This window comes from Erythranthe guttata, chromosome 8 (genome assembly GCF_056151865.1).
Source record: "Erythranthe guttata isolate IM_541 chromosome 8, IM_541, whole genome shotgun sequence".
Taxonomy (NCBI): Eukaryota; Viridiplantae; Streptophyta; class Magnoliopsida; order Lamiales; family Phrymaceae; genus Erythranthe; species Erythranthe guttata.
Window position 1 is genome coordinate 528028 of NC_142540.1, and position 27567 is coordinate 555594.

The window sequence follows — 27567 nt, forward strand, 5'->3', positions numbered from 1 at the left end:
TTTTAATATTTACACATTCCCCCAAATTCTTACCTATGTACCGTGTCAGTGACTCAGTGCTATATAGTGGTCAAATCTGAACATTTTATATACAAATATTAAAAATTTATTTTTAATTATGCTAAGGTCAAATTATTTTTGATTTTCTTTGTTTTGATAAATGGAAATTCCGAAGCATGTGGAAAGATCTTATTGGTAGTGACGTGGCATTAAATACAAATAAAGTATAACAAAATCCACGTGGGAGAGAGAGAAAAAATCTGATGGGGGGTTTTCACGTGGAGTTTCCCCATTTATCCCATCACTCACCACTCAAACTCACCACCCTTCTTCTTTTCTTTCTATTTTTCCATTTTCAATCCCCATACTAAAGCTCCAATCCCACTGCGCCATTATACATACACACACTTCTCAAATATAATACTGCTGTAGTTCCTTTTGATTGGTGTAGTTCTGAAATATCTGGATCAAAATCCACTCAATTTTCAGCAGAATTGAGATGTGTTCTCTGCAGTTGTCGAATTGCAGAGGCTTCAATCACCAGTCGAATTTCGCCGCCGGCTTCTCTTCGGCCGAGAAGAAGCTGCGGAGGAGCAATTTCGCAATCCGCTCCTCGTTTTGGGGGGGCGGAGGTTTGAATTTGTACTATGGAAAAGGCGGCGAGAAGATGCAACGGTCAAATGGAAGGGATCCTAGGGTTTTTGCGATGTCCTCCTCCACCGAATTCAAGATGAATTTGAATGAGTACATGGTGACGCTTGATAAACCCCTGGGCATCCGCTTCGCCCTCTCTCTCGACGGAAAAGTTTTCGTGCATGCGCTTCGAAAAGGGGTACTTGCTTATTTCCTTACGAGAATCTAGTTTCTTAAGCGTGATCTGAACTAATGTATTAGGTTATTTAAAATGTATGGTAGTGAAAAAGTTTAGTTCCTACTTTAATTGGTGGACCTATGGAGTGGAGTATTATATTGTTGTTTGGTGGTGAATTCATTTAATTAATTTCGGCAAGTGATAATGTAGGGTAATGCTGAGAAATCGAGGATAATTATGGTGGGCGATACTTTGAAGAAGGCAAGTGAATCTTCCGATGGGAAGCTTATTGAGATCAAGGATTTCGGCGATACAGAGTAAATTGTTCCAAATGATATGTTTGACATATCCATATAACTCGTTATAAATTGTGTTCTGATCAACCTAGATATCTATTTAGTTACTGTATTCGTTGCGCAATTATATGCAGGACTTTTACAAAGGAGAAATCGGGTTCTTGTAGCCTTGTACTTGAGAGACCCTTCTCCCCTTTTCCGATCCATCAACTCTTTCTCCTTAATGATCTCGACATTTTATTTAATCGAGGTCGTGTTCCAGTGACCACTTGGAACAAAACTATACGAGCATCAAATTTGGGGGCGTCAGCTGAGAGCAGTGGAAACTGTGGGTTTGCTGTGTTTTGCCCCAAATTTTTAAATTCACGAGGGTGGAAGTATTTAAATGATGAGAGCAAGAATGAGAAACCACAAATGGCTAAGAACAGCCCTGATCTACCTTTTAGTCCTTTAGTAGCTATTTTCACAGCGGAAGTGTCTGAAGATGCCGAATGGGCACATGGGAGCTTCCCATTGGAAGAGTATGTCAAGGCATTGGAACGTTCAAAAGGAGAGCTCTATTATGATCATTCTCTTGGTATGCGCTATAGTAAGGTATGCTTTTGAACTAATTCACTCGTAATGCTTGGATTTGTCATTATATTATTGTCCCAGAATTAAAGGATTTCTACTATCCAGTTTGTTAGAGTTTGCAAACGCGTGACATACACACATCTTATGTATTGCATTTGCTTCTGATGCAATATGTGTTATATACAACTTTCATCCTACTGATGTTTTTTCTTTGCTCTCTGATAGATTACGGAACAAATTCACGTTGGCTCATGTATTCAAACAGAAGAAGATGTGGAGATTTTGTCTACCACTGCGGTGAGAGAGATCATGCCTTTTGTTCTATATACTACTGCTTTATTTGCATCTTTCTATTCTTTGATTCTGATAGCAGTTGTATATTGTGCATCCTATACAAGAAGTTTCTTCAGATATCTGCCATTCTATTTGTAATATTATCCATATTACCTACTTGAAGTTTGCTGAGGAGACATTTCAGAAGTTCGACTGAGTTTGAGATTCACTTCTGAAAGCATCATCATAGTATTTTAGCTTTAAGTTTCTCTAGTTATCAAGAAGAACATGGAAAAGCAGTACTGAGATTATTTGTTCTGGACATTATCTCGTAAAGAGTATTGTATATGTGATCAGTGATATGTTCTTTATTCAGTTGCTCTCCTAAAACAATCTGCAATACCTGCATCAGGGAGTCACTGCTGTCCTCAATTTCCAGAGTGCGTCTGAAGCTGCGAACTGGGAAATTGATTCAAATTCGATAAACGAAGCATGCCAAAAGTCTAATATCCTTATGATTAGCTATCCAATAAGGTAACTGCAATTTGTCTATCTGAGGAAAATTCATACAAACCAGTATTGCCTCATTGCTATCTAAATATCATTATTTTATGTTGTCAATAAGCAACTCAATAAATATCGTATTTGATTTACCTTTTGGAGATATGGTTAGTTACAAAAACAAATACTCCTGTATTTACTATGATGTTCTACGATTCGTGTTTTTTTTTTTTTTTTTTTTTTTTTTTCAGGGATGGAGATTCTTTTGACATCAGAAAGAAATTGCCATTCTGTGTGGGTGTTCTGCTACGTTTACTTAAGAAGAATCATCGTGTTTACGTCACTTGCACAACAGGGTTTGATCGATCCCCTGCTTGTGTTATCGCATACCTTCACTGGATGACAGATACTTCCCTTCATGCAGCCTACAATTTCGTTACTGGGTTGCATTCATGCAAACCTGACAGGTATTCTACTTCCTATATTCAATTTTGTTTTGCCTTTCTCGTTGTCAGTGTCGTACAAGTTAGGATGGTAAATAAAAGAAAAGATGAATCTCTGTAAACCAAATGCATTAATTAAGCAAAGATGTTAAACGCAGACCAGCAATTGCTTGGGCAACATGGGATCTCATAGCCATGGTTGAAAGTGGCAACCCTGATGGACCTTCGACGCATGCAGTCACATTTGTATGGAATGGGCATGAGGTGAGAAGATTATTACCAAGCCAACAAAAACAGAGTTTTAAATCTTTATGATTGGAGATTAAGTCAAATGTCGTTCTTATTTTTCTAATTGAAGAAATTATCACTTCTCGTTTCAGGGAGAAGATGTGGCTCTGGTGGGCGATTTTACCGGGAACTGGAAAGAGCCAATCAAGGCAGTCCATAAGGGTGGACCAAGATATGAAGTTGAAATCAGACTTCCACAGGGAAAGTAAGTACTCACTAATCCTGTTATTTAGAAAGATTTATTTTTTGCTTGCTCAAATTTATGAAGAATGATATCTCCTCTTATTGAATTCTAGAGGAGAACGAAAGCATCACCAAATATTTTACGTCACTTACATGGCAAGAATTGAGTTCTATATATATGTCAGGTACTACTACAAATATATAACTAATGGGGACTGGAGGCATTCAACAGCTTCACCAATCGAAAGAGATGACAGTGGGAATGTCAATAATGTGATTGTAGTGGGCGATATTGCCAGCGTGAAACCTTCCGTTCAACAACAAAAGAAGGTATTATAAATTTAAATCCGCAATGAAATAACCTTTGCTAAGCTAATTCTTTTTCTCTCTCTCTCTCTCTCTTTTCTCTTTCCAAAACGATACAGATATAGAACTGACGGATTACATTTAGTATTTTTATTATTCTGTTATGAGTGCTGATGGTAGTTGGATTGTGTATGTACTAGGATGCAAACATTATAAAGGTCATTGAGAGGCCATTGACCGAAAATGAACGCTTTATGTTAGCAAAAGCAGCTCGATGTGTTGCTTTCGGTGTCTGTCCAATAAAGCTGGCCCCGAAATGATGACAGCCTTTCATTGATTAGTCGAGAAAATCAACATCTGGAAATTGTTCAAGGGAAGTTTTTTTCATCTACCCTGCTCGTTTTTCTGGATCGTGGCTTTTACATCCTTTATTTGCAATGCGCATATATAGGCTCTATATTTGAGAATGTGAGTGCGTGAAGAGATATGGAGTGGCCTGTTCACTATGCAAGAGCCTAGTCGTATTCGATTTATCCCACGAAGTTCGTCAACTTCAGTATCGAAAGAGCCTAGTCGTATTTAATGTATTAAAGCAATAAGTTTATAGAGAGTCCTATTTGATGTATTGAAAAAATAAACTTTGTGTTGTACAAAGAACACTCCGCATATCAGAATCAAGACTTATGGCGATGAAAGACAACGTACGTGATCCCGAATTGGTGTGCTCAATTCGGGACTCTTACGATCTATTACTTATAAGTTACGAGGTGCTCGGAAATAGAAACATATATTTATTGTTGAATGTAATTTTCTGTTATATAGCTGGTGTGGTGCAAAATCCTATCCTTCAAAGTAACTTGTTTAGCTTGATTGATTATGTCAATCTGTAACGATCTTAACTAACTAGAGGCTGAAACGACGTCGTCCGGAGAATCGTGTAGTGCTTTTCTTATTTCTCCGGTTATCAGTTTAACCCGTAGAATAATGCCACGTGGCGAGGACTTGAGCTATAAATGTCGACACTGTGGTGGCAGATTTCATATTCTAACCAAACCGGGCCCAGAGAGCTTTAACTAGCCCACAAGACAAGTTTCATAATTTTTGCTATATTTTTATTCCGAAAAAAAATACAAAATAAAGAAAGTTAACTGGTAATAGGTTAGGTGTCACAAGTGTATGTCACGCACAAGAGTCCGAGAAATGATGTTGTAACAATGTTGACATAACTCGAACAGCTTCATGCCTTAAATACAACGAAAAAAAACCACACTATCCCCCCCAAATTAATTCAATATCTCATACGAGCCTTCATTTTTATATTTTTCTTTCCAGAAGATGAAAAATCATCAACAATTTGCAGTAGCCCATTTTGGTCTGGGGAGATATCCCCTCTCAGCTAAACAAGAATGCCTTCCAAAATTGGTGCATATGATAAATGAATCCAGGGTTTGTATACTTGTATCAGTTGATCACTTTAATTTTTTTAATTTTTTTTTTTATTTGTTCAATTTTCTTTTCCCCCTTGTATTCTGCAGCTGGATTATGGATTTAAAAGTCCTCTTACGGAAACTAATTAGGCGCTTCTTCAAGGCAGTACTGCATAGTTTGTTTTACTTTACTATATACGTATATAGATTCACACATTCACGTCTATATTTGTAAAGATTGTGTGTTAATCAAGAATAAAAAACTACACTATGTATTTCACCAAGTGCAGCATTTTTATACGAGGAAAGATAACATTTTCTCGTCTTAAAACTTTAGTGGTCAATTTTTATCTTTTATTTTTTGAAAAAAAAAAAGAGAATGAAATATCAATATGCATGTACACTGAAAAATAAATTGAGTGTAAGATAATAAGATAAAAATGTAGATGTGGAGCAGCATTGTAACCAAGTTTTGAAGATAGGACCTTATCCCTTTTCATCATCTTCTAACCCCCCATAGGCCAAAATGTCAGTCGCCGGTGCACCGCATATTTTGATTCAACTAATATCCAACAATTTTTCTGCACCTCATCCCTAACTCTGTTAAATCATTTCTCCATCACAAACTCATCCCTCTCTTCTGACGTGTCATTCTAAGGTTAATGGTTTAATAGGCTTTTGTCCCTTTACATTTGCCCCAGCTTTTCAAATCTTTTTTTTTTTTTTTTAATTTAAAATAAGAAAATAATGAAATCCAAATATTCAAATTAAAGACAATTATCATATTTCAAAATAAGTTCACATAATAAGATTGATGAAATTTAATCAGATTAATTGTGTCACATAAAACAGAAAAAAAAAATACGTGAAGAGTGTGTGACATGCATGCAAAATGGAACGATAATGAACTTGAAGTAATTAATTTCATAATGCATTTCCCTTTGTTAATTAATTTTATTTCTAGATATCTCCATAGAAAAAACAAAATATGAGGGACGAGGAAAAAGTAGAGGTCGAAAATCGAAACCTGATCCGTAAGCATGGAGAAGGTGTGGTGGTGTACCCAGCTTTCGCTATCAGTGCTCAGTCTATTTACATGCATGCAAGTTGAAGTGTTTTTGAATCAAACTAGTAGTGGGAGGGAATAATAGAATATGGCCCATTGCTCCATTTCAACTATTAAGAGCTGCTTTGCTTCTCAACTCCTCACTTCCACCACCACCACCACCTCAACTCAATCTAAAGTTGCGTTCCGCCCTGTCGCCACCGCCAAGCTCAACTCCTCCTCCTCTGCCGCTAGTACTCCCATCAGTCTCATCCGTAACGAGCCCGTTTTCGCTGCTCCTGCTCCCATCATCCACCCACTTTTGGTATCTTCGATCGCTCGCACTAATTATATATGCTTTTATCTATCTTCATTGTTCAAATGCAGTCATTGAGGCAGTAAATCTATAATAATAAAAAAATTAAAAAAATTGAAAAAAAAAACTATTTATTAATTTTAATCGATTCATATTTAATTTCCGTCTGGTATTGGGTCCAATCTTTGGTTTTTAGACTTCAAAAATTGTAGCTGTTTTCTTATCATTTTAATTTGATTTTATATTATAGATAACTTGACTTTGGATAATTAAGGGATTATTAAGTTATGGGGGATTATTATACAGCTGATTTAATAGCTCGAGTACTGGTTTAAATGCTCACGACTCAAGAGTGATGCCACTTGCACACTACAATTAGGTGACAGTTCACGTGGAACTTTCGGTTACAAAACTGTGATGACGTGGACAAAATTCAATGCATGGCCTATTTTTTCATGTGATATTGTTAAGGATTTTGGAACATTGATTCTTACAACCTTAACTTAAGGTTCCACGTGTGCCTAATCGCCATTATACTAGCTAAAAAAATCTTACTAGCAAAATAAAATAAAAAATCACAGAAATTAAAGGACCCTCTGCCAAATATATAATATAGTACTGTTTCCTTTTAGTTTACTTGATTTATATTCACAAATCTTTATCAGTTATAATATCTGATAATAATGCATTGACAAACTGCAGAAGGAAGACATGGGAAAAGACTCATACGAGGAGGCCATTGCTGCACTCGGAAAGCTTCTAAGGTTTGCTAAGGATACACTTTCATATTAATTTCGTAATCGACAAGTGTAAATACGTCGCTATTTTCGGTTTATGTGATTTAAGATTGCCATATAAGAAATTTATAAAATTAAGCTTAAAATGGAATGAATGAATGCATGCAGTGAAAATGGAGAACTAGGACCTGTGGCTGCAGCAAGAATTGATGAAATCACAGCTGAACTGAAAACAGTCGATGGAAGCGTCTCCTCTTCCGAGTCCATCGAGAGGTTGAAAACTGGATTCATCCACTTCAAAAAAGAGAAATACGAGTAAGCCAACGTTTATCAAATTACTTTAGAATGGAAATGCAAATTCAGACAAACAAGAAAAATCAAAGAATCGAGTCTCTAACATCTATTGTCTTATAAAAAAATACAGGCAGAACCCAGCATTATACGGCGAACTTGCCAAAGGTCAGAGCCCCAAGGTATATATATATAAAGATTCACGAGTTTTAATCGTCTTATTAATCGATTACCAAAAGTCTTTCATCTTAAGCATAAGAACCATAGACTTAAATTCTCTTACATTGATATAATAAGCAACTGTACTTGGACAGTTCATGGTGTTCGCATGCTCAGACTCGCGTGTGTGCCCATCGCATGTGCTGGACTTCCAGCCAGGGGAGGCGTTCGTGGTCAGAAACATTGCCAACATGGTTCCTGCATACGATAAGGTCTTATTAAACGGGCTTTTTTTTATTCATCTGTTTGACATTAGTGTTTCATATTCTCGAGTTTCTAAAACACGAGGTATTCTCCAATATTTCTGCTGCAACAGACCAAATACTCTGGAGTTGGGGCTGCTATTGAGTACGGTGTTCTGCACCTAAAGGTGAAACAAACTAAAATCCTTCTCAGCCACGTAATTCAAGAGTTTAATAGATAAGTGGCTGTGTGGAATTGACATAGTAAAATAAATATTATTACAGGTCCAGGAAATTGTGGTGATTGGACACAGTGCCTGTGGAGGAATCAAGGGGCTCATGTCCTTCCCATTCGATGGAACCACCTCCACGTAAGCCTTCTACTTTCTTTCAAAATTTCAGAAATCATGTTTTTATATTGATGTTCTTACAGTCAAAGTCCCTCGTTTTCTCTCCCCAATTACGATGTTGTAGTGTTCTTACTTACTAAAATTTAAAAGAAAATCTTATTTTACAAGCCATATGAAGAAGAAGAAGAAAAGGACTTCATATACTGAATCCCCCTCCAACCACACACACACACACACTCTTATCACATAATCAATCATGACTAACCGTGTCGAGTTTTTGTGATCTTAAAAGTGACTTCATTGAGGACTGGGTGAAAATCTGTTTACCTGCCAAGGCCAAGATCAATGCTCAGCACGCAGAGACGCCTTTCGGCGACAAGTGCGTACTATGCGAAAAGGTCAAAACCGTCTTTCTTATCAAACAACGGCATAATATAGTCTGCTCCATCATGATAATAGTGTTATTTAACTAGCAAATTGATCAACAATTATTCTGATTAAAAAAATTCCTAACTACTGTAACAGGAGGCAGTGAATGTTTCACTTGGAAACCTGTTGTCGTACCCATTCGTTAGAGAGGGATTGGTGAACAAAACTCTCGCACTAAAGGGCGGTTACTACGACTTTATCAAGGGAAGTTTTGAGCTGTGGGGGCTAGAGTTCGGCCTTTCGCCATCTCTCTCTGTATGAAACCCGAAACCCATTCTACCATTTAAGTGACCCTTTCTATGTTCCCCTAATCCTTTTCTGATCCAAGAAAGTTGTATCTTTTTTTTTTCCTGTAATTGAGAAAATGATTAATAATAAATGTAACACGGAAAAGGATCACTAGTGATTCCCTTTTGTTGTACTACTATAACTACAAAGATCTTTCGTTTATGAAATAAGAGTTGAGATTTTCAGTTCCGTATATTCATTATGGCCATTTTCTTTTCTTTCTATTTTGGCTGGATTTGATAGGTGAAAGATGTGGCCACAATACTGCACTGGAAGCTCTTGTAGGAGCACGGTTAAGAGGGCATTCTGCAGAGATATCGAGTTCTCTGTAATTACTCAATCGGAGAACAATTAAAAAAGAAAACTACTTAATTATGTATGAAATGCTTGCATCTAATGCAAGAGCCTGAATCATTTTGACTTATTTATTCCAAATCAACATTTGTTTTGTGAGGCAGAGTTTAATTTTACGCCCAAGTACCAACACATTTCTCACTGCTATTTCAATGATATCTTTTAAACTTAATTCCTTCGACTCAACTACAAGCCCCGTATGAGAACGTCACAAATGTTAAAATAACAGTCGAGGTTCTGCATTACGTTAGCCTGAGCTTATTCCTACGATCCACAACATTTCATCGTGTTTTTAAGCATCTCGATAAATAAGGCCAATATAAATATGTAACAAAAGTTATACGAAAATGACTCAGTTCGAAAACAAATCTACTCAAGCGAAATCAATACCGCTCGACTTAATATGAAACGAACCTGAAATCTAAATAGAGAGAGAACGGATAGCGGTCGCAACACGTTGTACCAGCACGGAAGCTCAATCGGGGGCAACTGATTTATTTGCTCTTGATTGTGTGTATTATACTATTCGCTGCTCAGATTTACAGATACTTAAACTGCTGGGCAACATTACAATGAGAAAATGTGATTAGAAATTACTTGAGAAGAGATGCACCCCCATAATAATAATAATAATAATAATAATAATAATAATAATTGACGATGTTAATTTATTAATAGGTTCAAATTACCTGGAGGCGAGATTATTATGTATCGTTGAAAAAGGCGAGCTGTAGGCACCTCATCGGATTGCAATTTCGGCGGCGTAGTAAAGTAAGGATGAATGAATGGAGACTCGCCGGATCAACGTGAGTTGAACAAGGGCACGGGCGTTGAGCGAAGAATATTCATCAAAGCGGTGTGAAGAAGAACCGAAACGACGATCGGAGAGATCAAATTACGGCGATTCAAAGCGATTTTGTGAACGGAGATTTGCGATTTTAGAGGGGAGAGAGAAGAATGTCGAAGCTAGAGCAGCCGTTTCTACTGTGTCACAAAATAAAACTCAAATTTCAAGCGGCAATTGGAGGAGTTTCTAAAACAATTTTGGCTTTTTTTAACGCTAATCGTCGTGCACTTTGCAAGGCGGGAAATATTTGAGTATTTGCAGGTAGGTTATTGCAGGTAGGTTATTGCAGTCGTAATTGATCACAAAACGTTTTCCAGCGAAACACGTTTTCAATAATATTTATTTATTTATTTTTCTCAAAATGTTTTTCAATATTGTTTATTTCACCAAAACGTGCTACTACGAATGTTTTTGGACATCAACAAATTTATATTCGAAAAGATCGGAAGCCAAGGAAGAAGGAAAGAGGAGAAGGAGAAGTTTCGACAAACTCCTCATAGCAGTTCAGAGTTCTGAATTTCGACGAGAGAAACTGGCGACAAGAAAAGACCGGAAGACCAAGGACGAAGAAAGAGGAGAAGGAGAAGTTTCCACAAACTCCTTGTAGCAATTCAAAGCCGTTGCGTACCATATTTTGACGGAGTTGTACGGTGGGGTATTATAATTCGACAATTTAATTTGTTGATAGAGATACTTTTGTTCTCACCTATCCAATATTTCGTTTCTGGCCTTACAAACTAAGAGTCTTTTACAGGACAGTTTATACTCTATTAATCAAGGTTTACCAAAAAACAAATTAATAAATAAATAAATTAAATGAATAATTTGCCCAAAAAGGAAAAGGCCAGACATTGATGAAAAGGTTTTCTCAATGTTAAAATGATATGCGTAAGCACGACAACCTCAAATCTACCTGAAATCGCGCAGCTCAAAAGGAAATTAGTAAAGATTACAAAATTTTGTTTAAGGGTCTTAATTCCCTCGGAACGCCATCAAAATTTCCAGAACTAACATCTGATTCAAGCAGTGGTCTTTTCCCACTCTTCCAATGGATACCCTCAGCGAGATGCTCCTTACTTGGTGTCAGCATCACGAAATTGGGATCCGCCCTTTGATAACTGGCAGCGGTAAAATGATGATCAAATATTACGAATGAATCAGAAAAACCTATGCAAATATGAAGGAAGCTCTAGTATGCATGCAGAGGATAAATTATTGAGTTATTGTACTATGTTTTACTTGTTTTATCTCATTTAGATGGTTACTCAAACTTTGACGTATTCTTGATTTTTTTATTTTTTTATCTAAAAAACGATTGCGAGCTCTAATATGCATGCATGGGGAAATGATACGGCAATTTATCTCACCTTGCTTCCCTGATGTTGTCAACTCGAATGCCAAATCCAAAGGCTGTCTCTGCCTTAATGCGATCTCTAACAGCTGCAAGAGAACATTTTGTTGTGCTCAATGAATAGCATCGTTACATTTCCAGAGTGTGTGTGTGTGTGTGTGTGTGTGTCAGAGAGAGAGAGAGAGAGAGAGAATTATATTACAATGGGGCACAATCTAATGAGATATATTTCTGAAGAAGAAACAAACTAATACCCATTGAGGGGAAATTACTGTAGATATATATACCTGAGACGCTTAATGTGAAAGAAGGTTTCCACCACGATTTGAAAGCCAAAGCTATTGATGAGCTGAGAGGGCCCACCTTTCCCTGAGAAATGAAATAATCTCTTAAAACCAAATTCATTAACAAATCTGTTTAACTTAACACAAATGTTTAAGTTACCTTAAGAAGAAAGTTTTTATTGGCTTGCCAAGATGCAGCAACTTGAAAAGTCGAATCGTGAATATTGTTTGACGATTTGTCACCATCCACCCTTCAGAGGAAGTATTAAATGAAATTTTTATTTATTCTTTCTTTCAGAATTACATTAGCTCAAGGCAGACTTTAAATATGATCAATCACATTATGTTTATTACAAGCTACAAGGTAGACATACCTTGTCTGCAACTCGAAACCAAAGTCAATGTAATTAGTGATCCCGACTACTTCATTTTCCTCGAGTGGATTTTTAACCTATGTCATGACAGAAATTAATTTAGGGAGTTATATCGCCAACATTGGGTCCAACAACAGTGCAGCAAGAAAATATTTAACGTAAACGAAACCAACAAAGATTTTACAGGAATTTTCAAAATCATATAAGCACGTCCTCGGAATAAACATGCAATTCTCTTCCGAATGTTTTACATAAACAACAATACTTATCTACCACATGAATTTTCTTCTCCTAAATGCAATGCTGCATAAAATTACCCCTTTTTGTAACACATGTTTATGATGATGCACGTGAATTTTCTGATACATGCAAGATGGTTATATAATAGGTGAAATGCGAATCTGAACACATTCATAAGCAAATGAGCAGAGCAAGTAGACATTCAGACAGAAAGAGAGAGAGGACCGACCCTTCTTTGGACCACCACGTGTTGATAGAAAGAAGCAATGAACTGCAGAAACATTTCATAGTAAAACATAGTTAGAACATAGATGCATACCATGGACCAAACTAGATAAGACTAAGAAATTATTAGGCAGGGGAATAGGCGAGTTTCTAATGAATAACGAGTGCCAAACATTAATTGTGCTGTTAGTACAGCATGCACAAATTGTACATTTAACAAGTGTAATTCATATATTATGTCAGTGCAAGTGGAACATATTCCATTTGAGGATGTATGACACAAGATTGACAGTCATTTAGAGTCATCCCTTGTTCTCCCCATACTTTACACTCTTGTAATGAGAACCTAGGAGGAAATGACAATTATATACAATAAGAAAGCAAGTTACTTATACTATAGCATCTGAAAGTGGGACCCTGCACATACAATACATGGTCGTTTCAATGCACAAGGCCTCGTTAAAATTCACCAATTCTAGATATAATACTTATCACTTTGGCCTCCTTCTGTTTAAATTTCTGATTTGAATCACTTAACATGTCAATGTAGTTTACAAGACGTAAGAGAAAAATATATTTTCCGCAGATTGATTACCTATTTAAGGGTGTCAGAAGAGCAGGTAGAGCCATAAAAGTAACATCCGAAGTTAATTTCAAAGAAAACGTTACTTGCTGGATTGAAAATAATAGAATAATGGGCTGAACATAAAACATAAAACCTGTGAATTTCTAGCAAGTTCAAGTCCGAAATTAAATGATGGGCTCAATGGACTGCCTGATCCTAGTCCATATCCAACTGCACAGCTCCAATTGGCCAAGTTTTTGTATCTCGCTTCATCTTTGCTTCCAACTTCAAAAAATTGTGAAGAATCAACATGACACGATCAGCATTATAATGTGAAATAAACATGGAAGAATGCAGAAAACTGTAGGGTAGTCCGTAATTAGTGTTTTTTATGGAAATTCAGGTGAAAAAAGGAACGAAATAGTGGTGCCAAAAACCCTTACATTTTGGTTCATACTGCACTCCTGCAGTTAACCTTCCCATCTTGCTTACCAACCATGCATTTTTTGGGAGTTCATCTCCAGCTGTGAAAGAAAGAAATAAAGTAAAAAAAAAAAAAAAAACTCTCTTATTTGAATGTGTAAACATACAGTTGTAATTGTCGTTTATAATCCAAATCAATCTTTTGGTTCAGTTTAGCTAGGTTATATGAGATAATTGGAAAATAAGCCTGAAATTTAGTAAATGTGTCGACATGCTACAAATGAACCATAAGAAATTGCCTCTATAGCTAAACTGACATACCAGTGAAAGGAATAATTGAAGCTCCAACAGATAGATTTGGCGAGCCGTATCTCAAACCCATGACGCCATAATCTTCAGAAGATACTCTGAAACGATAAAGATTTCATAAACATAGGACAGAATTCGGCAGTCGGCACCTCTTTATTTTGTAGCATCGTTATTAGAGATTAAAATATTTGGAAGCAACCTTTGTTTCATAAGCACTGGGAAGATGCCAAACGCTCCAAACCCAAACTTGGGGTAGTATGCACACGATCTCATCACCAAAGTCCTGGAAGGCCACACAATATAAAAATACTTAGAAAATGATTTCTCTTACTACGCAAGCAGATATAACGGCTCAGACAACAACTGGTTCTTACGGTTCTGAGTTTGAAACAAAGAGATCGACAAACGTGTGGGGATCATCCACGTCACTACAAAGAAGAAATTGACCTTTTATTTAGATTTCATCGGAAACAACTGAAATGCAAATGAATGATACATATATGTATATGTATAAATGGACAAAAACCTTTGCCAGCGAAACTGTGCATTTCCGACAATTTTCTCGTCCACCTTATGATCGAGCGGGCCACCAACCTGAACATGCTAAGGAACACTTACGTCTAATTTCCTTTCAATTCAGGTAGTTAACTAACAGCAAGTCAGCGAGACATATCAACTAAGATCGTATAGTTTTTCATTGCTGTTCCACCAAATTCTTACCAAAGTAACGGTTTATCTCCACCCCTAAATCCACTCACTCCCATTCACCTAATAAAATATGGAAACAAATAGAATTGCTGCATGCAGAATCTTTCGCTTGCTAATAACAAGATGGACCGATTACGCCTAAAAGAAGATACACTTATACTTAAGAGCCATTGGAGCAATAGGAGTCTCACTAAACAACAAAATTAAAAATAAAAAAAATGCTGACTGGATTACCAGAGGCATATTCCATATATTAACATTCGTATATATTAACATATTCAGGTATCTAGCTATTCTAAAAGCGTTTACGCATTTCGGAACTAAAATAGATGTTTCTCGATATTTAGATTCGAGCTTTCGATTCACCTAGTGATTTTCAGACTGAATTAATCTACAGTATAAAACATAGATTGTACTAAAACAGAGAATCATAAATCGACTAAACCGTAAAAAAAACGGATACAGTGGCAATCAAATCAACATGTGGATCATCAATCGGCTTAAGCATAATCCTTGTGCTGAAATGCCTTGCTTCTTCAAAGTAGTCCTCGAACAGGCACTTCAATGCCAATTTTCCGAACAATAAATTGTAAGATGATTCCAGCATTCTGCATTCCCATTAAATTAACTATTTTCGTCTTAAACAAAATACTAATTTTCCCGAAAATCAACAAAAATAAAGTACGGAAAGAAATAATTTGAACCTGGTCCGGGCGGCGAGAGGAGGATAATCGAAGAGCGGCGGAACCAACACCATCGGCGGTGGTGGTGGCGGTTGTACGGCAGACAACAGGTTCCCCATTTCCGGTTAACAACAAATTTTCCCTAGATTAAAAACTCAGAGAAATAATTTTATGAATCATGAAAAAAAACAAGTGCGAGAATTTGTTACTCTCGAAGCGGAAATTCCTCGACCCTCGGCAATCGGCATGACCGTTTCTACAGTATCGAAAGGTTAAACTTAAACCTGCTGGTGACGTGGCGGAGAAGAAAGCAGGTCGCATCACGTGTCATATGTGTGTCTCCTCTGCCTTCTCTCCAGTTCCGTTCGTGCAATTGCTTACAAATGACTTATTTTTTGAGTAAAAGCGCTTTTTCATTGGGCCGGCCCATTTTAAATTCGATTGTAAGAACACAATTTTGGGCTGGAAATTGGGTTTCAACTTCGAACGTATCAATTATCTGGCCTGCATTATATATCTTTTTCAGCCTGCATTTATATAGATAAAGTGAAAATGGTCTAATTACAAACAGCTCCTTGAGGTAAAGTGTAATTACAAACAAATCTCTTATGTTTAATAAATTACATTCAGCCCCTGTAGTTTGTAATTTTTTACATCCACTCCCCTACAAAAGGGTGTTAAATGTAAGAAATCTACAAATTGAAGGGGGTGAATGTATTTATGGAAATATGAGGGTTCTTTTGATAAATAAAGCTTAACTTAGAGGGGACGATTGTAATTTTCATCCGAACGAAATTTTCTTATAAAAAAGTGTGATGATCGATTTTTACTCAAGATTATATGAGTTTGAACTGTTGCATCACAAATCTATATAAATTTAAGTTGGGCGTTCGTAGTCGTTCATAATCAGTAACTTAATATATATAACAAGTTCGACGTTTGCTGACTTTCTCCTTTTCACTTTGTCTTTTTCTTGAAATGAGGATAATAGAGAAATTGAGAAAGTAGGATTTGGAAAATGAGCTCCTTCCAATTAAAAAGAAGCGTGCCAACTATGTGGTTTGATTAGCAAAGAGCAATTGGATTTGTCCATTGAGATGCATCTAATTCAAAAGTCAATTATTGAACGAAAGCACTAATATTTTATTTTATTAAAATAATTTATTTCTTCTTTCTTTTTTTTTCCCTAAACTCGAATATTTTTGGGCCATACATCACTATGGTGGGAAAAAGTATAAAACATAATAATTATGATTTAGGCTCGATCATCGACGCGCAAAAGAACGAACCACAAGTTGTAGTAGTGGATGGGGACCTCTAAATTCAAATTACATAGATCAATTTCCTCCAACGATACTTCTGTTGACTCAATTAATATTTTGCGGATTCGAGACATTGGCTAATTTCTTTTTTAGAAATATCGATAAAAAATAAAATAAAAAATAAGTAAATATTCGTAAATGAGGACAAAGATTTTTGTATCCCGGGCCCACCAAACAAGGGGCAGGCCCGTTAACCATCCATAATTGTCAATTGATAATACAATTTGCAATTTCTATTTGTGGGCCTCTAACTGAGTGGACATTTCCTAGTAACATGACAGTTAACAGAGCAAATGGCCCTTTTTTTCTAGATTAGTCCCCAAATTTCTCAAATATTTCTCTTTTATTTGGTTTTTTTATAAACTAGTTTATATTTTCATCATACTTTTGAACATATGATCCTACCTGAATTTTATGAAAGAAAATTTATGTTTAGCATAGAATACATTACCATTTGTTCATGTTATAATAATTGGTCTAATTTAAAAACTACTATATGTATTTTAATTTCAACATGAATATTTTCCGAAATAAAGAAGAAGACAATTTATTAAATAGATTACGCCTTTTTCAGTTGGAAAAAGGCAAATTATATATTTCAGCGTTTGAAGAGCCAAAATGATACTAACCATACAATATACTAGATTGAAATTTAATCTTTTATGATTATTTTTATGTATAAAATGTGGATGCTTTTGATTGAACATTAGTATTCATTAGCGTCCACTTCATGTTCTTTTCGACCTTTTTCCAGGAGTGGACCAATGATTCGTGGTTGTAGAATTGATGCAATTTCTGCATTTTAACTCTTTATTGCAATTGGCTCTTTACCACTCTACATTTTTATACATAAACGTATTTAAGTTGTGTACGTTGCTATGCATTCAAACGTATATCAGATTAGTTTTGATTATATGAGATTAGAATAATTCAATACTGAATAATTAATTATATTAGTTAGTACGATGTTCGATACATTGAGGTGGTGTTTGCAAATGATTATTTAAAAGCAGAAGTTAGTGATTGTGATTTAAGTTAGTTTTAAGTGCTTATTTCTAAAAGTTGGGGGTGTTTGCAAATATTTCGGAAAATGAACTAAAATTGAAAAAGCAGGGTTAGGGGTGCTTTTAAAAAAATAGCTTAAAGCAGATTATTTTAAGAGAAGCAAAAGCAAAAGTTGATTTTGCAAACACCTAAAAACAGATTATGAGCAAAAAAAACCGCATAAGCACTTTCAAAAAGCATTTGCAAACACCACCTGAATTAGATCATATATATAGTAATCAGTTAAATTTTTGATATTATATGTAACTTGTATATAAAATTGTTTATTTAACAAATTAATATGTGTTTTGAAGGATCAAATATTCTTTTACTTGTTTAATTACCACCATTAAGGTAATCTCGATGGGATTGTTACTAATATAATGAACGCGAACGTTATTTCTTGAACGTCTTACTAGTTAGTTAGTAAAACCATATAACGGATCCGGATCGTTAGATTAATGAAATATGAACCCATATAATAGCTAATGGGCTCATCGGATCGGCCCAATAAACTACCTCAAGTTGGCCATAATCTACCCTAAACACTTGTATTGCAATAAAATCAAAATATATAATGAAATTAGATTATGGTTAATCCAATTCCAAATAATAGGGAATTATTTAAAAAAAAAAAAAAATTGTCGAAAGAGACTTTGAGAATCTGGAATGACACATATCTTAATCAGAATCATTATTTCCTCAAAAAAAAAAAAAAAAAAAAAAAAAATCAGAATCATTAAATTAAATACACTAAATTAATAATAATAAATAATAAATAATAACAGCTCATCCGAGTCTATATAAATTATAAGTATTTCAGTAATTATTTTTACACAAGAAAAAGGAAAAGGATTGAAGGATGGCGCGAATTTCAAGGATGGTTCCTGAATCTTAATTCTTCACTGTCGGCGTCGGCCCCCCTCTTCCTTCCTTCCCCCCTCTTTTCTTAGATTTCATTTTCCTACCTTTTGTTTTACATCTCTCTCTCTCTCTCTCTCTCTCTCTCTCTCTCTCTATATATATATATATATATATATATACACGAATCTCTCTCTCTTGTGAAGCACATCGAATTGGAGATTCTGTAAATTAATTAATTAATTAATGCGTTCTCGCTTCAGATTCTTCTTTCAATACCTAACAGGGGAATAAAAAGGAAATAATCAAAGAGATTTTTGCATCAGGTGCCGCTTCTCAGGCTCAAAAGGTCCGTTTTGTGTTCGTATTCCTTGTATATCTATTTTCATTGATTTGTATTTTTTTATTTTGTATTTTTGATTTTTTTGGTGTTGAATTCTGCATTTTATTGGCTATTTCAAGTTTCAAAAAATAAAAGGCTTGTCGTTGTGTGTTCTTTCCTCATAGAATTGTTCATTCTACATAAGATCTGATTCATTAGAGGCAGTACAATTAAGGAGTTCTTTCATGTTCATATGACACAGTTGGTAAATTTGGAGCTGACTTTAGTCAAGTTATTGGTTTTCTGAGCCAAAATAGTATATATATACAGTATATATATATATGAGATTTACGAATAAACGCATAGTGAACAGTGAATCTTCATATGTTTTAGTAGACAATCTTCTTGTGTATTCTCTGTTTTATTCACTTTAGGTGTTGATTTAAACCAATTTCAAGTTTTCAAGTGATTCGGGCAACTGTTATGAGTTTACAGCATGCCATTCTTTTCCGTGTAGCTCCCAAGTTTCGTTTACTGATTTATTTATAAGAAAAAATATGTGTGACCAGACCGATTGGTTCAGTTAGATTGTTTTCGAAGATGATTGATTAGAATGAATTTACACTTTCTCATTTAGCAGACTACTCAGATGGCAACCAGTGTAGCTTCGGGGAGTGGCCAGCTTCGTTTTAAAGACACTATTTACAAGGGACACAGCTGCAGACAGGCTTATTCGGTTCACAATATAGCTGTCACGAAATGCACGCAAAAAGAGCTTTCTTGGTATATCTTATTGACCATAACTCACTATTCGTTCTCCGTTTTAGATGCTCTTACTTTGATGATAATCGATGTTATGTTTCCTCAGGTCTAACGGGGTCTCTAAAAGCGTGCGAATAAATAAAATTAATGATTTCCATCATCAAAGTAAGCAACATTATAAGCAACAACACAGCGTAGGGATCAAATCATGCTTGAGAGATGGTTACAATAAATATTTCGATTTTGCTGTGATTGGAAGTGGAGTGGCTGGCCTTCGATATGCACTTGAGGTTGCTAAACATGGAACCGTAGCTGTGATTACCAAAGCTGAGCCGCACGAGAGCAACACACAGTATGCACAGGGCGGTGTCAGTGCTGTTTTGTGCCCTTCGGATTCTGTCGAGAGTCACATGCAGGATACAATTGTTGCAGGGGCTCATCTATGTGATGAGGAAACCGTTCGAGTATGTTACTAAAATCCGTCTTTTTTTTTGTGCTTGAGAAAATGGGAGTTTATTGCATTTACTCCCTCTGATATAAATATTAGCAAAAAAACCCCATTGATCCGGTCTTTTTTTATTTTAGAACAAAACCCCCTAAATGGTGCGTTTGTAGGGGGCTATTTGCTAATAAAATTGAACCATGTAGGGGTTTTTGGTAATGTTTATACACATGGAGTTTTTTGACAATTAGAATAAACGCAAGGGGTTCTAAATGCAATGAACCCGAGAAAACGGTGTGCATCTAATATAATGATTTTTTTTTATTACCAGGTAGTGTGTACTGAAGGGCCAGAGAGAATACGAGAATTGATAGCCATGGGGGCTTCGTTTGATCATGGGGAAGATGGGAATTTACACCTGGCAAGAGAAGGGGGCCATTCTCATCATAGAATTGTACATGCGGCTGATATGACTGGCCGTGAAATAGAGAGGGCATTGTTGGAGGCAGTTAAAAAAGATCATAATATTTTTATGTTCGAACACCATTTCGCTTTGGATTTGCTCACTTCTCAGGTTTACTTTCATTTCTTCTCTTTTTGTGTGTGTGCGTGTGTGTGTGTCAAAACACCGAAATTATATCATGATCTAATGAAGTTATTTAACGGGGTATAATTGCATAATTGCAGGATGGCTCTGAGACAGTTTGTCACGGTGTTGACACTTTGAATACGGAGACACAAGAAGTAAGAAAGTTTGTCATGGTTTTGTTTGTTTGTGTAACTTTTCCTTTTTAAGATAATAAATTTGTCGATAAAGTGCTGAAAAAAAATATTGTTGCTCTGCTTTAATGTGTTTTTTGAAATTTTAGGTGGTGAGATTCATGTCGAAGGTGACTTTACTTGCATCTGGAGGGGCTGGACATATCTATCCCAGTACAACCAATCCTCCGGTAAACCATCATTTTCTTTTCCCTTTCTATGATTTCAAGATTCAAATAGAAACTACCATTTGAGCCATATTAATTGATGTTTTTTATGTCTGTTAAAAGATGACGTATAATTTGTAATGACTGGAAAATAATTATATGTTGTGTGTGTGTGTGTGTGTTGTCTAGGTGGCAACTGGAGATGGAATAGCTATGGCTCATCGAGCTGATGCTGTAATTTCTAATATGGAGTAAGCTATTCGTTATATACACAGTCGTGAATTTATCTTTCTTCTTTACTTTTGTGACGAATAGGTGAAGACCGCATACGCATATTCTCAAATAGATGAAAATTTAATTTTCTCTTGTGTTTTGATGAATCCTTAGAATGGCTTATGTTTGTCATTTTCACTCTCGTTAATTTTCTTCATTCAATCTTTCTCGACTCAAATCATATCATCCTACGCCAGGTTTGTGCAGTTCCACCCGACCGCTTTAGCCGATGAAGGTCTTCCAATAAAACCAAAAGAGCCACGAGAGAACGCCTTCTTGATAACCGAAGCAGTGAGGGGAGACGGAGGCATCCTCTACAACCTATCGAAGGAGCGCTTCATGCCCACCTACGACCAACGCGCCGAGCTCGCCCCACGAGACGTCGTAGCAAGAAGCATCGACGACCAACTCAAGAAACGCAACGAGAAGTACGTCCTCCTCGACATCTCCCACAAACCCAGAGACGAAATCCTCACCCACTTCCCCAACATCGCCCGCGAGTGCCTCCAGCACGGGCTCGACATCACGCGGGACCCCATCCCGGTGGTCCCCGCGGCCCACTACATGTGCGGTGGGGTCCGCGCGGGCCTCCAGGGCGAGACCGACGTGCGCGGTCTCTACGTGGCTGGTGAGGCCGCATGCACGGGACTCCACGGGGCGAACAGGCTCGCCTCCAACTCGCTGCTGGAGGCGCTCGTTTTCGCCCGCAGGGCAGTTTCCCCCTCGGTTGACCACATGAAGAGCTCCAGCACCAGGGCCGACCGCGGGGCCACCCGCTGGTGGGCCCGGCCCGTGCCCCCAAGGTCGCTCGGGGGTGGTGCGCTGAGCAACATTGTGAGGAGAACTAGGGAGGTGAGGAAGGAGCTGCAATTGATCATGTGGGAGTATGTGGGGATTGTGAGGTCGACGATTAGGCTCGAGAATGCGGAGAAGAGGATTGGCGAGTTAGAGTTGGAGTGGGAGGCTTATTTGTTCCAGCATGGTTGGGAGCCTACAATGGTGGGGATGGAGGCTTGTGAGATGAGGAATTTGTTCTGCTGTGCTAAGTTGGTGGTGAGTAGCGCTCTCGCAAGGCACGAGAGCCGTGGGCTCCACTACACCGTCGATTTTCCTCAGCTGGAGGAGAGTATGAGATTGCCCACCGTTATATTTCCTGCTTCGCCCGTAAATAGTTCGTGGAGTTCGAGGCAACTGCACAGGCAACAAATATTGTAGTAGTAATATTACTATGTCATAGATTTTTTTTTAATTTTTTTTTAATTTTTAAATATATTTATTAATGCTGCCTCTGAAGTTTTTTGAGGTGGGGTGTGCATTTTGGTTTCTTGTTGGAAATCTACTATAATTTTTAGAATATTTTTGCAAGATTGGATTTTTCTGCAGCAAGTTATTCCTGCAGAGACCACATATAGTTTATGTTAATTTTTCTTTTCTTTTACCTCGTTGTATCGAATAATCACTTAGTATTTAAATTTTCACCATCAGTTTTAGCAAGAATCCAATCATAAGAAATAAATGAAAAAATGATTGTCTAATCGCTTGGTACTAGGTTTGGTAAAGAGCAATGATTAGGTACAAACATGTGGGGTTTAGTAAGATGCTGTTTGCTGCAAGATTCCTTAATATTCAACTAATCATAATTACTCTAGTCTGTGTCCTTAGTTAACCTCTAATCTTATAGTAGTTGTACCAAGAAAGGAAAATGAAATTCCATCTTTACAAAATAGGAAATGACAAAACAACCCCTCTGCATTTCTCAACCATGCAATGGACCTCAAATCTTCTTAGTAATAACATTCTTTTAATGCTTTTATTTATTTTCAATGTCACTCAGATTTCAAGACAAGAACATGCAAGGCAATCCAACAACAACTACCTGTTCAGTAAACTTGTACACTCGAAAAACGAAAAAAAAGAAAAACGAAAGAACAAAACGAAAAACGGAAAATACGATATGGAGTATTTTCAAGACACTTCGATGTGAAAAGGAATAACGGTGTGAGAATTTTTGACGAGTAAGGTCTCCAAAGATCTCGATTTTCTGGTTCGGACCTTTCCTACTTCTTTTAATAACTCAGCGAGTCTGCGTTTCTCATCTTCGACATCTGGATTTGCAGTTCCGAGCTTCTCCTCTCTCATCTCGACAACATATTCTAATATTTCAATTGCATCACAAGTCCTTCAAAATACAAAAAATGATCCGTTTAATCCTTTTTAAAGCTCAAAATTAATCCATCAAAGATAATAAAATAACAAAATATTAGTAATAAAAAGTGCGAAAATTTACCTGCCCATTGCATCATAAGTTCCAGCAAGATTACTATAAACACCCAAAGTGTCAGCATGGTAGGGCCCACATTCGGCCTCGAGAATATCTCGAGCTTCTTCAAACAAATCAGCAGCCTCGTTTATCAACAAAAGCTGCACACAAGCAAGCCCCATCTGATTCAAAGCAATCCCGAAAAGGGCCGATTTCTTTTCTCCGGTCGAACGGAACTTCATTACAGAGTTCTTCAAAGAGCTATAAGCCTCCGGATAACTCCCCAAAATATAGTACAACACTCCCATTTGAGCTTCGATCCCCGCAATTATGCTCTGCTGACCTGGCGCTGTACCGTACACTTTCAACGCCTTCTTTAGCAACTGCAAAGCTCGTTCAGGCTCGTTCATTGATTCAAATATAGCAGAAATATCGACCAAGCCACTTGCAATTTCTTCCTTTGGGCTACCTGGTACTGGCTTCGCGTAAATACGGAGGGCGCTTTCGCAATAAGATTTTGAATCGCTGAATTTTCCGATCTTGTTATGCAAATCGGCCAAACGAACGAAAACCGAAGCGACCGAAGGATGATTCTCTCCTTTACTCGATTTAAACATTTCAAGCCCTTTCTTATAAGCAGAGACAGCCTCGTCGTACCTGGCTAGTGACAGGTAAGCGTCACCGATGCTGCAATCAATGGCCGCTACATCAGCGTTGTGCCCGTTGGCAGCCATGGCCATGCTGGCGAGAACGTAATGCTCGAGGGCGCCTTCGTAATTTCCTTTCGACTCGCAGATAAGTCCAAGGAGTCTCCTATCCGCTGCTTCCTCTGGAGAAGCAGACGAAGAAGAACCGTTCTCTTTATGTATATCGAGAGCCATCAAACAGAGCTTTTCAGCCTCGTCGAATTGTATAGCTTGAACGTGCGCTTCGGCTAAATACCTGCAAGTTTCACCGAATCGAGGGTCTTTTTCGCCCAATACTTGTCTTTGAATTTCCAAACCTGCAGTGTAGAAAAGTATGGAATTCTCAATCTGCCCGAGCATTGCGTAAGTATCGCCCAATTGCATGCACCCTGCGAACTTAGCCAAAGCGTGATTATGGCCTAAATCCATAACCGGGATTTCGATCGATTTCTCGAGAATAGGAATCGCCTCGGTGTACCGGCCGTGCCTGCAGTACAATGCAGACACAACATGCAGACACATGACGTGGTCTAAATTAGCCTTCTTTGCCGAAATCTCGAAAGAACTCATCGCACGAAGAGCCAATTCGAGAGCCTTGTGAGAGTTTTCCCCCGATGCTATAATGTCCCTCGCCTGTTTGAGCAAGTACGGCCCGAGATATCCCGGTTCACCGTTATTCTCGTTTTTCATTGACGAAAATGCCCCTAGCTTTTTCGAGCCTTGTTTCCCGTTCGGTGGCCTCCCGTTCAAAGTCTTGCTTCTTAAATTACCCTTTTTTGTGGATTCGGTGTTCGAAGGAAGTCCGTTTTCATGTGTTGTTATAGACTTAGTAGGAGTAGTATCTTCAAGAATGTCGTCTTTAGAGGTAGCTTCCTTTTTCGTGTCCAAATTACAATAATCTCCTCCGGCGAAAAACCGTAATTCGGAATCAATTCTTGATTCTTCACCGTAGGATAAAAAGCTGCGCCTCGAAGGTGAGTGGTCGGAGCTCTGCATCTCGCAGACATTCTGGTACAACTGTTCGATCGACGTGTCGATGATGACATCATCGATGACCAAGTCGAGAGAGTCGCTGCTGTCGTGGCTGAGCGTGGTGCTCAACGGCGGGGGGCTGTGTGTGCCCAAGGGGCTTCTCGGGGACATTTCGGTCAATGTTTCTTTCGGAGCGACATTCGAGAAAATGTCGCCGTTTGATTGGTCCACCATGTATTCAGGCATTGCGGCAGGAGTTTACGAATAAATTTAAAACCAAAAAAAAAAAAAAGGATGTGTTGGAATTTCCTGATGTTTAATTTGTTTTGCCTGCACATGTGAAAAATGTAACATTTAAATTAGAAAATTGCAGCCATTGATAATAACTCGGTCCAACAAACAATAAATGCGCAACACCCACAACTTCCGAAAACAGAAATGCAATTAGAAACAGAATGTAACAGTTAATAAACATTGATTACGCATTTCTCCTCCAACGACATAACTGCAATTAACATGATTTACGAACTTTTCATTCCCCCCGTTAAAAATCGGGGCATAGCAAACATCGAAAAATCGGAACATAAATTTATATACGCCAGATCAACATCGAAAAATTGAGGCGGAGATATATGAATCAGAACAGGAAAATACCGAAAAACCGCATCGTTTAGAAAAAACACGAATGCATCATAATATGAATACATCATACGAAAGAAGCGGAAAAAAAAAACATGATAAAAAATGTTCATACCTAGGCAATAAATCCTTGGGGCAGAGATTGGTAAATATGTATGTATGTATGTATAGGTACGTGTGTTTATTTGTATCTCCACCCTTTTGATTATTCTTGCTAAATATATAGGTTGATGGGCAGAGATATGAAAAAAAAAATGGAGGGGGTGGTGGTTTGAGGAAGATGGTAAGGGGGGCGGGGGGGCAGAATTGTATAATCGAGAGATCAAATATACAAGATTATCCAGATGATTGTTGAGAATCAAATTATTGGAAGACTTGACAAATGTAGGTAGATAAATCGAAGAGTAAATTTTGTGTATATATTTATATATAATATATATGTGATTGTTTGTATGTATAGTTTGTGTTTGTATGTATAGGTGTGGGGTGCAGGGGAAGTTGGAATGTTTAAGCATGAAGGGGACTTGTCATCTTCCGCCAACGCCACCACCTTTTTTGCAACCGCCGAAATTTATACATATATTCATTTGTCTTTTCTCCAATATATTATATCATTTTTTTTAATAATAATAATATTTTAATTGGGATATGACAGAAATGCATTTAACCACGCTTTTATCCACTTTAAACTGTAATTCTTGATTGTCGCGGATTATTAAACGACACTTTTACACTAAATTATCTTACCTTGTGAAATTCCTAATTCATGATAAATTAATAATATCACTTAAATAAGAATTTTTTCCAGCCCCAATTCAGTAAAAATGTATTAAATTATTAGTTCAATAATTTAATATTTCACTAAATAATAAAATTTTGTTAGTCCCAACTATATTAATTCATTGAGTTTTAACTGTATGCAACTTTAAGATACTAGCAAAAAAAATAAGAAATATTATTTTACGTTTTTATTCCTTATATTAAATATTAATTTATATCTAATTTTGAAAAAAAACCAGGCCAATCTGAAAGCAGTTTTCAATTTAGCCAAACTTGGCACAACACTCGATAATGATCCCCTGCCATCGAGCACACGACTTCTTTGATTGCAAGGGATGTTCACCCAGTTACATTTTGCCACGTCGTACTTAAATCCACGTGGCAGTGATTTGCTTATTTACAAGAATTGTTTTTTTTTCTTCTTCCTGGATAATGATTATTGATTGGTGAGGGTGGGGTGGGACGACGACGTATTAGAAAACAAGCTGTAATTTTGACAGCTTTTGTAATTTGGGACCAAATCGATCAAGTTGGCTCTCATTTATGAAGATATATATGGAAATATTAAAAGACTAGTCTTGAGGAGTTATCATCTCAAATGAAAACTCCAAGATTCGATATACGTCGGTACAAATTCCTAATCTTAATCATTAATCGAAAAAGTGTACGGTGAATAAGATTTTTAACGTTCATTTACACACAACAATACAAATATGCCTATTTTTATGAGTTAATAGTGAATAATAAAGAGTAATCAAGATTTTACGTTTCCAGAGCCTCCATCTCTTGACCTGATATTTTTTTAAAATATCAGTGTATATCATGGTAACTTAACAGTTTATTACCTTAATCCTAGTATCTTACACCAACTTACCATCCTGTAATCAGTTGAGTTATACACACTCAATATCCACTTGCAGGCACAATTTTGTTTCGTGTACAATAAAGATTTATGCC

The 27567-nt window shown here is 37.0% G+C and overlaps 5 protein-coding genes across 6 annotated transcripts; 3 read left to right on the forward strand and 2 right to left on the reverse strand.

Annotated features, from left to right (window-relative positions):
• Positions 1-260: 260 nt before the first annotated feature.
• LOC105969337 (phosphoglucan phosphatase LSF1, chloroplastic) lies at positions 261-4512 on the forward strand. The gene is made up of 10 exons (XM_012994095.2): positions 261-832; positions 1022-1128; positions 1242-1701; positions 1906-1977; positions 2366-2487; positions 2706-2921; positions 3056-3161; positions 3278-3390; positions 3554-3698; positions 3875-4512. The coding sequence occupies exons 1-10, from the start codon at positions 500-502 to the stop codon at positions 3992-3994; spliced, it is 1794 nt and encodes a 597-aa protein (XP_012849549.2). The 5' UTR covers positions 261-499; the 3' UTR covers positions 3995-4512.
• Positions 4513-6091: 1579 nt separating this feature from the next.
• Positions 6092-9484, forward strand: LOC105969324 (carbonic anhydrase, chloroplastic). The gene is made up of 10 exons (XM_012994085.2): positions 6092-6471; positions 7165-7226; positions 7368-7514; positions 7624-7672; positions 7805-7921; positions 8026-8079; positions 8177-8262; positions 8534-8639; positions 8767-8925; positions 9202-9484. Exons 1-10 carry the CDS (start codon positions 6256-6258, stop codon positions 9241-9243), a joined length of 1038 nt encoding a protein of 345 aa, XP_012849539.2. The 5' UTR covers positions 6092-6255; the 3' UTR covers positions 9244-9484.
• Positions 9485-10939: 1455 nt separating this feature from the next.
• LOC105969316 (beta-galactosidase) lies at positions 10940-15696 on the reverse strand. Its single transcript, XM_012994073.2, has 14 exons — positions 15343-15696; positions 15102-15246; positions 14457-14524; positions 14305-14358; positions 14130-14213; positions 13943-14028; positions 13642-13722; positions 13353-13483; positions 12638-12679; positions 12169-12245; positions 11955-12045; positions 11798-11879; positions 11527-11599; positions 10940-11277 (listed from the first exon to the last, which is right to left on the reverse strand). The coding sequence occupies exons 1-14, from the start codon at positions 15438-15440 to the stop codon at positions 11109-11111; spliced, it is 1281 nt and encodes a 426-aa protein (XP_012849527.1). The 5' UTR covers positions 15441-15696; the 3' UTR covers positions 10940-11108.
• Positions 15697-18478: 2782 nt separating this feature from the next.
• On the forward strand, positions 18479-22711 carry AO (L-aspartate oxidase). Of its 2 annotated transcripts, none has more exons than XM_012994055.2 (8): positions 18479-18897; positions 19511-19653; positions 19739-20096; positions 20406-20648; positions 20762-20818; positions 20944-21024; positions 21190-21251; positions 21471-22711. In XM_012994055.2, the coding sequence occupies exons 2-8, from the start codon at positions 19520-19522 to the stop codon at positions 22486-22488; spliced, it is 1953 nt and encodes a 650-aa protein (XP_012849509.2). In that variant the 5' UTR covers positions 18479-18897; positions 19511-19519; the 3' UTR covers positions 22489-22711. The 2 variants fall into 2 exon arrangements, with proteins under 2 accessions (XP_012849509.2, XP_012849515.2); XM_012994061.2 differs by having other exon boundaries at positions 18500-18897; positions 19508-19653.
• A 346-nt stretch (positions 22712-23057) lies between these two features.
• On the reverse strand, positions 23058-26432 carry LOC105969294 (protein KINESIN LIGHT CHAIN-RELATED 2). The gene is made up of 3 exons (XM_012994042.2): positions 25946-26432; positions 23561-25521; positions 23058-23452 (listed from the first exon to the last, which is right to left on the reverse strand). The coding sequence occupies exons 2-3, from the start codon at positions 25435-25437 to the stop codon at positions 23239-23241; spliced, it is 2091 nt and encodes a 696-aa protein (XP_012849496.2). The 5' UTR covers positions 25438-25521; positions 25946-26432; the 3' UTR covers positions 23058-23238.
• Positions 26433-27567: the final 1135 nt, after the last annotated feature.

Bases quoted from the DNA above. Each gene is read 5' to 3' on its own strand.
- LOC105969324 (XM_012994085.2), top strand. From the start codon at position 6,256: ATGGCCCATTGCTCCATTTCAACTATTAAGAGCTGCTTTGCTTCTCAA. The intron at 7,673-7,804 runs GTATATATATAT...GTACTTGGACAG, and splicing joins CCAAAGGTCAGAGCCCCAAG to TTCATGGTGTTCGCATGCTC. The intron at 8,080-8,176 runs GTGAAACAAACT...ATATTATTACAG, and splicing joins ACGGTGTTCTGCACCTAAAG to GTCCAGGAAATTGTGGTGAT.
- LOC105969294 (XM_012994042.2), bottom strand. From the start codon at position 25,437: ATGCCTGAATACATGGTGGACCAATCAAACGGCGACATTTTCTCGAAT. The intron at 23,453-23,560 runs GTAAATTTTCGC...TGTATTTTGAAG, and splicing joins ACTTATGATGCAATGGGCAG to GACTTGTGATGCAATTGAAA.
- AO (XM_012994055.2), top strand. From the start codon at position 19,520: ATGGCAACCAGTGTAGCTTCGGGGAGTGGCCAGCTTCGTTTTAAAGAC. The intron at 20,097-20,405 runs GTATGTTACTAA...TTTTATTACCAG, and splicing joins GTGATGAGGAAACCGTTCGA to GTAGTGTGTACTGAAGGGCC. The intron at 21,025-21,189 runs GTAAACCATCAT...TGTGTTGTCTAG, and splicing joins CCAGTACAACCAATCCTCCG to GTGGCAACTGGAGATGGAAT.
- LOC105969316 (XM_012994073.2), bottom strand. From the start codon at position 15,440: ATGGGGAACCTGTTGTCTGCCGTACAACCGCCACCACCACCGCCGATG. The intron at 11,880-11,954 runs GTAACTTAAACA...TTCATTTCTCAG, and splicing joins ATAAAAACTTTCTTCTTAAG to GGAAAGGTGGGCCCTCTCAG. The intron at 11,278-11,526 runs GTGAGATAAATT...TACCGCTGCCAG, and splicing joins GACAACATCAGGGAAGCAAG to TTATCAAAGGGCGGATCCCA.
- LOC105969337 (XM_012994095.2), top strand. From the start codon at position 500: ATGTGTTCTCTGCAGTTGTCGAATTGCAGAGGCTTCAATCACCAGTCG. The intron at 1,702-1,905 runs GTATGCTTTTGA...GCTCTCTGATAG, and splicing joins TTGGTATGCGCTATAGTAAG to ATTACGGAACAAATTCACGT. The intron at 3,391-3,553 runs GTAAGTACTCAC...TATATATGTCAG, and splicing joins ATCAGACTTCCACAGGGAAA to GTACTACTACAAATATATAA.